The sequence below is a fragment of the Sphaeramia orbicularis genome, chromosome 7 (genome assembly GCF_902148855.1).
Source record: "Sphaeramia orbicularis chromosome 7, fSphaOr1.1, whole genome shotgun sequence".
NCBI classification, from domain to species: Eukaryota; Metazoa; Chordata; class Actinopteri; order Kurtiformes; family Apogonidae; genus Sphaeramia; species Sphaeramia orbicularis.
In genome coordinates, this window is record NC_043963.1 from 20,175,454 (window position 1) to 20,188,026 (window position 12,573).

The 12,573-nt window shown below is 36.4% G+C and overlaps 1 protein-coding gene across 5 annotated transcripts in view; it reads left to right on the plus strand.

The window, feature by feature from the left end:
- espn (espin) overlaps positions 1-12,573 on the plus strand; it is a 59,345-nt gene that overhangs the window by 19,946 nt on the left and 26,826 nt on the right. For 3 of the 5 annotated variants that reach the window (XM_030138763.1, XM_030138761.1, XM_030138764.1), the window contains exons 6-8: positions 1,593-1,848; positions 3,352-3,641; positions 9,522-9,680. In XM_030138763.1, the coding sequence (XP_029994623.1) occupies positions 1,593-1,848; positions 3,352-3,641; positions 9,522-9,680 (705 nt within the window). The remainder of the gene's footprint in view (positions 1-1,592; positions 1,849-3,351; positions 3,642-9,521; positions 9,681-12,573) is intronic. The other 2 variants (XM_030138765.1, XM_030138762.1) reach the window with 1 other exon arrangement.

Below are 12,573 nucleotides of genomic sequence, written 5' to 3' on the forward strand. Positions count from 1 at the left end.
TGCTGTGACAGTTTATGTTGTTATTTGACTAAAAATAATAGATTTTTACTCAATTTTAGACCTATATTACAAGACTTAAATCTCAAATGTACTCACTGATACTGCCAACATACAATTTCATAGACATTTAAATAAACACTGTCTATTCTGTTATTTTTCTGTTTCTTCAGCATATGTATTCAGTAAAAACTTTTGCTCAAATTTCAGTTGGAAAGCCATAATCAAGACGGTAATATGTGCCTTACTTGTGTGTTTTTGCATTTCTTAACACTGCCTGGAGGTGGATAGGTCAAAAAAAGAACAGAATATTCTCCTTATTAATAACAGACAAGGACATGTAAAACAAAAACACGCCAACATGTCTCTTTGCTAATTACCAGAGCTGTTAATATTTGATGTACAGAGACTCTCACAGCTTCATATCCCCAAGAGGAATTATACAGTGTTCTCTGTAAAGTGTGGGAAACATATTTCCACCTGCTGTACTATTCCTCATGGGGGAAATTCAGCCAAGTGAGACCTGTGCTCTGAGAAAAGCAAGAAGCCCCAGAGCCTTTTTGATCAGCTGTGAGATGTTTCATTAGTGTGCAGTAATTAAACCCATAATGCAATTGTTCAAAACTAGGTCAAATCATTTGGTACAGTGAGAACGCAGGGTAATAGACAGGGGTATTTTGGTTATTTTTATGTAGACACTGTAATTAAACAACTCTTACTGATATTTACAGTCGCAGAAAAAAATATTAGACCATCAAAAGTCATCCAAAACAGTGGTTATGCAATCAAGTACTAACTCCTGTGTGTATCATGTGACTAAAACAGACAGAAAAGAAAACATGGAATGCCTAAAAGCACTGTTTTTGTCAGTACAATGCCATAGATATTGATGTAAGAACTGAAGTGATTTTGGTTATTATCAAGAAAACCATGGAAAATGTCTAGATATCAGCTCTGAAATTAAACTCTTATGAGCTATTTTTGTTATCATTATATTTGTCCAAACAAATGTACCTTTAGTTGTACCAGGCATTAAAATGAACAAGAAACTGAAGAAAACAAGGGTGGCCTAATATGTTTTTCACAACTGTATTCAAAAAATATTTTAAAACAGCACAATAGAATAATAATAAAAAACAGTTTCAAGGCCTACAAGAACAAACAAAAGCCAGTCTTCAAATACAGCCAGGTACAAAATCACATGAATAAACCTCTGGTATCTGTCAGTTGTTGTCAGTTAAGCACCAAGTTCACTTTGACAAGTTTAATTTCATATATATTGTACCATAAATGGGTGATATGCTCTTTCCTTACTACAACTATATGTCAAATATAACTGGAAACGTATACATTCCCAATTATTATATTTCACAAAGCAAACTAGTTGTATTTGAAATTTCTTTTGTTGAGTAAGAAAGGTCTGCAGAAGAATAACAGTTTTGTGATTTAGGCGTTTTTCACAATTTTCATCATATTTGTCCAAACAAATGTACCTTTAGTTGTACCAGGCATTAAAATGAACAAGAAATTGAAGAAAACAAGGGTGGTCTAATAATTTTTTCTGTGACTGTAAGTTCATCTGTTTTCTCTAACAGAGTGTGGAGCACCGTGTTTTGTCCCGCGACCCTTCGACGGACCTCGAGTACAAGCAGCCAGACTCAGGGCTCTCGTCCCCGAACACCACCATGCCCCCCGCAAACCAGACGGCACATTTCGACGTATGTTCGCCGTCCAGCTCCCTGTCCAACTACGACTCAGCCAACTCCAGCCAGTCCAGCACCGGAGAGAAGAGGAGCAGCCTAACCATGTCACGAGGACCCCCTGCTCAGCTCAACACAGTCGCGCACACAGGTCTGAAAGTAAACTGTAGATTTAGAAATAAATGTGGTCTTTCAAAGGAATCTGGTATGGTCACTACAAATACAGCCCTGAACAGAGGGTGGTTGTATTATTCATAGGCATGTTTTAATTCATGTTTATTGTAGAAAATACTGACAATGTTACTCAAAAATTCCAAATAAAATATTATTTTTAGAGCATTTATTTCCCGAAAGTACAAATAGTCAGCTTTATCAAAAAGTACAGTATGTCAGACCATGATCATGTAAATAAAAACACAAATGTCATATTAATTGTTGAACACAGTACTAAGGTTTTAATTTAGGAAGTCTTCCTCTCCAGACGTATGTTTGTATTTGCATCAGAGCTGAAAATAAATAATATTGTCATTGTCAATTAATATATTGGTTTACAAAATGTCAGAAAATGGTGAAAAAGTGTTTCCCAAAGCTCATGATGATGTCTTCAAATGTCTTATTCAAATGTCTTATGAACCAGGAAATATTCACATTTGAGAAGCTGAAATCACTGCATTTTTCCCTTTTTATTTTAATAGTTGACCACTAATTGAATAATCTATAGGCATTACTTGGCCGTTGACAGCTTTATGCCATTCCCAAAATGTAACAGATCAACTTTGTTTTGATGGTGTGTGATCATCTCTTTTCCTCTTGATCACATTCCTGAGGTTTCCAATGGTCCTCAAGAAAATTGGAGTCGTTTTTCTTGTTTTCCAGAGCTGTGCTGTATACACTGTATGCACGAGTTCTGTTCAAGTCAAGTTTCTTCATTCTGACAACTGAAACTAAAGTGAAATCTAAGACGAGCTAGTTAGTGTAAAGGTCAAATACAGTCAAGTCTATAAGTACTTGAACCGTGACACAAATTGTGCAGTTTTACTTCTGTGCACTAGCACAGTGGATCTGAAATGAACCAAGCAAGATGCAAATGAAGTGTGAAGGAGATTAGCCAAAATATTGCATGAACCCATTGGGAATTACGATCATTTTATACATAGGCTCTCCGTTTTCAGAAGCTCAAATTACAAAAGTGACACAAATTACAAAATTACTGTCCAAATGCTTATGGACCTCAGTGTTTACTTGCATTTTGTAATTAATTAGAATGTTGGGTGAAACAAACATTGTTGACTCAGTCTGTATGAATGTATTGTGTGTCTTTTGGCCTCTAATCTGGAAATGGCATAAAAACAGTTTTTCATGTCATCAGTAGTGGGAACATATTTATTGATCCAAACACAGTAATGTAACCTGTGGACCAGGTGCATTTCATACTGGTGCTGCACCCTAGTGGTTTGACAGTGTATGGTTTATTTTACATGTAGGATGTGTGTAAGTGTAACTGTAGTTTACCCTTAAATGGTATACGTTAATGAAACGTTAATGAAGAACACTGTTAATCAGTTAATGAATCAGGCATATAGCATTTTTAAGTTGCTCTTAAGTTCACACATCAGCGATTGTAATCACTAAAACATGCCTCTGTGTCCTCAAGGTGCGTCAGAGTCAGCCATCACAGACATGCAGGCCTACATGGACATGCTGAACCCAGACATCGGCAACGAGACGCCCAAAAAATCTGAGATCCCTGCTGAGGACGCCGCAAAGCCACCACCACCACCACCCACCTATCCACCCCCTCCGCCCCCACAGGCTCCCCCCATGCCCCCTCCGCCGCCCAGCTTCCCAGCACCACCGCCTCCTCAGGAGCCACAACCGGCTGAGTTCCTGAAGGTGAAGAGCAACCTGAGACATGTGGACAGTAACCCCCCTGCCAAGAAGGAGGTAAGGAACAGGGTCAGGAAGGCCATCGTGTAAACATAGAGGTCAAAGGTCACCAGATATCATGTTAAAATCTGATAGTTAATTGTAATAGTAATAATAATGTAACTGATTCAAGTGTAACTGTTTAAATTCCCCAAGTGCCTTCAATGGCAGCTCATTGTTCCTGATGTTTTAAGTGCTAATGCTAATGCTAGGTGCTGTTGGTAGTTGGATGGGTCAAATGCAGACAATGAATTTCCCTTTGGGGGATAATGAAGTGAGTTTACCTCAACCTTTGACCTTCAGTTTGTTGCATTTTATTGCTTTGCTAATGTTGGAGCATTGAGCAATAAAGCTAAGCATTCTGCAAAAAATAAAAAACACCCGAGGTTAATGATGGAGATGTTCTTCATTAACACAGAGATCATCATTATTACATTCTGCATATGTGATATAAATATGATTGGATGTACACTTTATGAACAAAAATATTGGCTGCACTTCACACCTTCTCACTTCCTCTCAATCCTGCCGACTTCAAATATTATGACAAAAAAATGTTTATGTCACTTGTCAGTAATTATCAAGATAAAGGTCAAGCCAATATTTATTTTAAGTTTAAATGATGATTTTTGTTTTTGTTGAGCAACGGTTGAGGAAACCAGATGGCTACATGTGCATTAAGATGAATATTTATGTTCAGAACATGACAAATATTTCAGAAATCTATATGTGGACAATTTAAAACAATTATAATATTGAAAAGAAAATCAATATTAAATAAAGTAAAAAATAAGTGTGTTAGTATCTTAGATGATAGTGACAATTAAACCTATAGACATAGTAAAAAAAGAATTACTTCAATATTGTTTATCACAATATAGTAATAAAATTTGTCTTTATCATTTTGTGGCCCAGTCTCCTGTTAGCTATGGAACATTTGTCCATATTGTGTAACTCCTGTGTGCAGGAAGAATCATTTCCAAATGTATTTTATTCATGATTGATTCAGTCATTTTCTGGAATGCTGAAATCCTTTACAAGGTTAAAATCCTGTTGCATATTTTTTTAATGGTAATTCTAATGGGTTTTCTTTTCTTTTGTCATTTAAATACCTAAGTTGCAAATAACTTCTAGTTATTCCCCAACATGGGTATGGAGCAAAATATTGTAAAAATTGGATTTCCTCCAGTGGTTGTTTGCTGAGCTGGTGTCATGAAAGCAGACGAAGCAGGGTGTTTTGAATAAATGGGCCGTCAGCATCTGTTTTTCCCTCGTGTCTAATCAGACAAGCTATTACTTTTGCAGTAACAATGTGCTTTGTCCAAGTTCCTACAATGATGTTATTGTGTCAGTGGGGCTAACGAGTCTAATGAAGACACTCATTACCGAGCCAGACCTCTGGGTTGGTACACACAATGACTGTGAGACGGGTTTGATCTTAATTTCAGTAATTAATTTGGCCTCAGATCACTCAAAGTGTATTCAAAGAGATGGCAAGGAGTACCAATTAAAACTGGTTTCACTGTTTGTGACAGTTCAGTGATTCCAACAACATTCATGTTAACTGTGAAGTAATAACTACTGCACTGTTGTTCACCGAATACTGTAATTACAACAATGATAATCAACTTTAGAGATCACTTTCACTTCATGAAATATTTATTTCTTAAATGTAACAATATATAACATGACTCACAGGATAGAAAGACACTAGCAGCTGCTCATTCATGTGAAAATGGGAGCTTCAGGAATAGATTTCACCAATTGTGCATATATTTAGTACAATAGGCATTGTTAGGCCAAGAATGTAAGGAAGATTATTATTTAATTATATGATATGCTATGATTGTGTACTGGTAAAGGGCAGAACTGCAGTTTATTTTATTTTGCTTTATATTTTTCTTTTTTTTTTTTTCATTTTGTTTCATTGAAAAAGGTGACAAAACATCTCCCACATTACCATTCATACAGATGTTATCCATTTGAGCCCTTTTCATATTTCTTATTTAATACATACAAAAGTGTAAAAAAAACAAACAAAACGAACATATGAACTGGTTTCTTACAGTTTTTGGTATTTCTCACTTAAAAACAATCATAGTGTTACAATACCTCTGGGTTCTTAAAACATTACACATATTTATGCTGAAAAATATAAAACAAAGAATGAATACAGGGAGACTATAAAAGAAGAGGACATTTTTAGAGGAGTGATACAAATTCTGGGCAGCTAGAGGATACAAACTTGATCCATTTGTCCCAAATATAAAATTTGATGAGAGATAGATAGAATGATAGAGTATGCTTCATGTTTTTCATGTGTATTTTTTAGTTATGCTTTTAGATGTTAAGTGTACGAGTGTGCTGTGATCTGTTTTTCTCATCTAACAAATGTTATGACACCACTGACCTGAGTTAACTTCACATATGGTCTATAAAATAAGAGCCGTACTTTAACTTGTAACAGCTAAACGTTATCAGTGTTGTTTTATGTAAAAGCAAAATCACAAATCAGCGGTGCCGGCTGATGCACAGTGGGCTGTGAGTAGGTCTTCTATGCAAAGTCAGTTTTTGTTGGCTGTTATAAAGTCCACAGGGTTGTGTTGGTGTCCTGTTGCCATGGCGAGTCTCCGAGGTGATCAGTGTGTGTGTGTCTGTGTGTCCACGCATGCGCCGTCAGCCACGTGGGGGAGAGTTTTTAATTAGTGCCGCCCCTTCTCCTCTCTGTACCCAGGTGACAAGCCCAGGGCGCGCCCTCATTAACAATTAAACAAAAGCTTCTCCTCAGAACACACACAATTACGGCCTGTGTGCGCCATATACATCGGGAAAAACAATCTCCCTCAGGCGCCATAGCAACAGAAAAGACAAAGCTCATCCAAGGACACAGATGATCAGATGTGATCAGATGGACCAGTCTCTACTCAAGAGCTTCTTGTGTAGCTGCTTTTTCTAAGTTTTATTTATTATTTAACACAATCTGGGAAACTCCTTGAATTCCTTGTAAGTGTCGGAGTCTTGCAGGTGTTTTTGTTTTTTTTTTCCAAGTCTTTGTGTTGGTTTTCTCTGTGTCAGCTTTTCTTACCTCATTTGTGTGTATTTGCTTTGACTCAAGGCAAATTTTCTTGCAGAGTAGCCAAACAAATTAGGTAATTTTTTTTTTTTTTAATTCAGTGACCTGGTTTACCCACTTGGAGATACTTTGACTCCAAGTCCGTATGTTTTAATTTCTGTTATAATTGATATTTTAGAGCGCCGAATGGTACAACATTGCATCATCTTAAAGTCTGGGTGACCTGAGTGCAGTCGGCCATTCTGAGGGCAGCACCTGGCTCTTTGTGTTTTGCATAAGAGGCACCGTTTGAGGCAGGGCCGGGGAGTGGTTGGTCTGCGGCTGGTGGTGACATCACTGCAAACTACTGCGGCCGGGCCCGATAGGTTATTGATGAGGCCTGTGGGTAAAGTGAGAGGGCAGGTAGAGTGACAGGCGTAGTGCTTCGGCAGAGAGAGGAGGCTGACGCTGTGGATCTGGTGACAGCTACTTTCTGTGGCTCTGTGGATGAGGCTCTGTTGAAGCTGGAGTAGAGCTACGCTAAGGTAAGGTAAGGCGTTAAGGGTTAAAATACAGCTTTACCTTATTATTGTGTTGAATGGAAGTTTGGACTTATATCATATTTTAGCTTTTTGTACGTACATGTTGCATGTACTTTCTCTTTTACTTTACTATTTGATATAATATACTGTATTCTTGTAAGTCAATTTAAAATGCCACTGTCCATGTACAACCTTTCATATTCTGAGGTTTTTCCCTAAACCACATGCAAATGTATTAACCCACGTCAAGCCACAACTGGGCTAACAAAGTCTGATAATGCATAGAAAATTATCAGACTGTAAAAACAAATATGTAACAATGACTTTATGCTGACAGACAGATCTGTATAGCACAAAGGAAGGCTGTCTGTGTCTGTGTTTGTTTGAGGGATGAGAAGGGGGGGGGGGGCTGAAATGCTTTGTACTTTTGCTATTGTTTTTATCCCACCTCCCGGGAGAATGACAATCAAACCATCTGTAGCGCTTCCCTGCTCACATTACTCTCCCACCTGATGAATGCTTGCTCCGGGGACCATTTCTTTGACAGTGGACATGAGTCAACAAAGCTAAACAGGCTCATAAGAAGTCAGAACATGACACCACAATGAAAATGAGGTCAGGGGTCAGCTGTCAATTATTTCGTCTCGGACATATGCTTTTCACTTAAAGGTTTCGTGAGAAGCGATGGCATGGCTGTGCTGGGCATTAAAATGTAAATGAACAAACGTAGGATGCTCATGTTTGGATTTGAAAGGCAAAGTGGTTATAAACTTCACTATTATGAGAACATGTGTATGTATAGTTGACAGATTTCATGTTTCCCCTGAAGAAACTACTGTAAAATATAGCTTGTTTTTTTTTTTCAGAGCTGTATGCATTTTGTTGCAATACATACAAAGAAGGAAGGTTTAGAAAAAGATGGAGTGTAAGGGTTTTTTAGCCAAGTATGAAATGCAAATACAGCCTTTTGCATTAGGGAAATGTGTTCGCAGATTGGCTGACAGAAGGATTTTAGTCGTAATATCTACTCAAAAATGGAGGGTAATCTTTTCATGAAGCTCACCACAGCTAAAATATACAATTAGATTTACATACCGTTAATTATAACTGAAGCATAGAGTATGAATCTCAGGTTGACACGACCTGCACTTCCAGCTCCAGTTGCCTGAGATAGACGTCAGAGTGGAAAGTAAGAGTGTAAGAGCCAAGGTAGTGACCTCTGACCCTGGTCTGCAAGTTGAAGGGTCTCTCTTACATTTGACAGAAAGCTGCAGTTCTGTTTCCTGTGTACACAAGTCTTAACATGACACATATACCATGATGTTTAAGCTGAATAAAAGCCTTGTTCTTTTATTCAGAGAAAGCGGCTTTGGCTCTGGTCACACGATGTGGCTAATCTGGTGGGAAAACTCGATAAGTATGTTTCAGTCAGTGTACTGAACCATAAATGACACACTGCATTTACTTATGTAGAGAACTATCCTTTAGTATTCTGTGTTAATCCATTTTGACCTCTTTTTTTTTTTTTTTTTTTTTTTGGCAGGTTTTTATATAAGATTAACTTTACCTCTAACAATGTTATAATTATACATTTTGCACCAAATTTAACTTTTCCAGGTCCTGTATTAACCCGTAAAGACCCATTGTTACATTTGTGGCAGTTTTCAAACAAATTTTTCTCTATATTTAACCTTTCTTAATCGATTTATCACCATTTATTGTAATATTATCTCCTTTATTTTGCACCTTTGTAGTTGAAATAAGGTATTTTCCTGTATTTAATGTACTGATCATGTAGATGTTTATAAAAGCTCAGATTAAAGTTGAGGGTTATTACTTCAAAATGGAGAAAACTCAATAAAAAGTGACTTTTTCAACAAATCTATCATGAACTGAACATCAACCAAGTGTATCCATCCACTGTCATTGATCCAACTCCATGGGTTTTACTGGTGAATCAATGTTATAGAAGATGACAGTGTTTCCATGGTAACTACGGGGTCTCTGAATGTCCAAATGGGTCATATCTGATGACCATGAAAAGATGACAAACTGTATTTTAGACCAATTATTTACATGTATTGATAGGATTAGTGGATCAACAGGTATTAAAAGGTTTAAATCAGTGGATATTTTTGGTTGGCGGTGGATGTTTGGGCCTTTATGGGTTAAAAGGAAAGTATTGTTGAACAAAATACAAATATGTGAAAGCAGATGTCTGAGATTTACATCTCAGAGGTTGAAAAACTTGAAGATTTTAATAAAATAAACATTCTCACTCTGTTTTGTTATTTTTCTCCTGGGCAGCTGAGTACTGGAGAAGGTCACGATAAACTACGGCGGGTGGACTCAAACAGGAAGTCGAGGAGTTTCAGCAAACAGCCCAGCACTGGGGACTATTACAAGACCCTGGGCGACACAGCCGAGCCCACTGGGAGCAAAGAAATGGCACCTAATGAGGAGGTAAGTTACAAATCTGAACTGGTTATGACCCCCTAAAACATCACACACTATCAGACTTATATAAAACATTAAAGTGAAACAGTTATGCAATACCTTCAAAGTTCTGTTCTATTCTATTCTATTCTGTTCTATTCTATTCTATTCTATTCTGTTCTATTCTGTTCTGTTCTGTTCTGTTCTATTTACCTTTATTAGACGGAGGTTTGTGTAGAGGTAGGTCTTTACTCTATAATTCCCTCTGTTTAATAAGTAGAAATGATCAAGTTTCCTATGAAACATCTTGATCCAAACCTTTGTGAATTTACAAGAATTTTTTCACTGCTTTTTTCTACACATGCAACACTTCTCAAATTAAAAGCATGTAACCTGTTTCAGTGGATAGAGACAATTCATGGCTTATCAAAGCTAATATTGGTTAAACTTTGTCTTACTGTTGCACTCATATGTCAAATTATAGTTTCCAAAAAAATAAAACACACACCTGCAGTGACTGAAACTGGACAATAACAGTGAGAGAATAAAACAGCCTCATTATATTGTTGAATCTAGGCTTTGACAGTGTATCAAAATAATGTGATTAATAGAGGTTTTGCTTTCTGGAAATTGTGAAAAATGCCTGAATCACACAACTGACATTATCCCTCTGCAGACCTTTGTTATTCAACAAAAGAAATTTCCAATATTATAATTGGGAATGTATATGTTTCTAGTTATATTTGACATATAGTTGTAGTAAGGAAAGAGCATATCACCCATTTATGGTACAATATATATGACTTTGTGCTTAACTGACAACAACTGACAGATACCAGAGGTTTATTCATGTGATTTTGTACCTGACTGTATTTGAGGACTGGCTTTTGTTTGTTTTTATAGACCTTGAAACCATCTTTTATTATTATTCTATTGTGCTGGTAAAATATTTTTTGAATACAGTCGCGGAAAAAATTATTACACCACCCTTGTTTTCTTCAGTTTCTTGTTCATTTTAATGCCTGGTACAGCTAAAGATACATTTGTTTGGACAAATATAATGATAACAACAAAAATAGCTCATAAGAGTTTAATTTCAGAGCTAATATCTATCCATTTTCCATGGTTTTCTCGATAATAACCAAAATCATTTCAGTTCTTACGTCAATATCTATGGCATTGCACTGACAAAAACAGTGCTTTTAGGCATTCCAGGTTTTCTTTTCTGTCTGTTTCAGTCACATGATATGTTACGTCCCGGCCTAGGGGTTAACCAGGACGCACATAATATGCTCTTTTTGTCCCCTCCCAACTCCCTAGCACAACTGCCAGTCCAGAACTACAGTCCAAATATTTATTTTTTAAATATTTCAAAGAGGGTTAGGGGAGGGCTCAGCTAAAACAACAAATAAAGTCTTCTTCATAACCAGAGGTAAATTTACAACTTCAAAATAAATTCAAGAAATAAAATACAGTAAACTAACCTAAACTCCCTAAACGAAAAACAGGAGAAAAATGTAGTACTTGATTGCATAACCTTTGTTTTTAATAACTTTTGATGGTCTAATAATTTTTACCGCAACTGTATATTAAGAACCATATTTCCCTTTTGTTAATTTTGCTTAATTCTATATGTGGGAGCGTGATCAGAGTAATGTGTTTACTCTGTTCTGCATCAACACGAGCCCATACGTGGTGGTTAAGAGGGAAATGCTGTGCTAAGTTAAATAAACATTTAAGGTTTGTTATTTTTTCTCATAGCTGCATGAAATAATACTTCTCACACATTAGTTTTTCCCTTTCACAGTGTATTTGGTGCCAGGTATTAATGTGTGCTGTGTATGTTGTGGAAGATAACACTTTGTTTACTGTCATATAAAACCAGGAACATGGTGTAGGAAGATTAAGAGGAAGAGTCCACTTAAAGTAAACTGAAAAATGACCTGTGCATTATTTCTACATCATTACCCTAGTAATGTGGTGTAACCCAGGTAACTTCACAAGCAAAAGTAATTCAATTTATTTGTGTTGTAATGAAACATGTTCTATAGCACAGTTGGGGAACCTGCAAAACAATAGTATGAGTCATATCCTCAGAGTATACAGGAGTTATTTAAGTATTAAAATATTAGGTCATCATTTCCAGGAGGAGGTGAAGGTGAAGGTGAAGGATTATTGTCATAAAGTTTCCGTGCTGACTGTAATATTTGCCTTTGCATTATGCCATTCAGCGTGTTGCATAACAACATGTCCTGTATAGCTTTTGTTTGCCACCTGATGCAAACTGCCCCCTTATTTCCATCGCCTTTTGAGTCTCCACCCGGCTGTGTAAACTATTCAGGAACCTACAATGGAACAAACCCACAACAATCCCAAACAACAGCCTATATCAGAAGGTCACCAGGCTCCATGGAATACCACCGAATTACAATATTCATTCACATTTTACAACCATTACAAATGCAATAGGAAAAAGACAAACATCCAGGCACTCAGTTGGTTGGAAAAAACAGAAATTGTGAAAAAGCCTTTATTTCATGAGGGCCTGTAGATTAATTGATTGGGGCTAGAGTTAAAAACACACCAACGCATATCAGCATGCGCCTTCTCCAAATGCAGTTTGCCACTGTTGTCATATAACAGATCTCATTGAATTTGCACTTCCCAATATTAGATGAAAGCAGCATTAACATAAACATTTACAATATCTATTTTTATTACTTCTAGAAATATATATATATATATATATATATATATATATATATATATATATATATATATATATATATATATATATATGTATATATATATAATGTAAGGCTGTATATCATTTGATTTGTATTTGATGATTTGTAGTTTGATTTGCATTTTTATTGTTTTTGCTTCAGGTTATATTTTTTCAGTTATATAGTATTTTTAA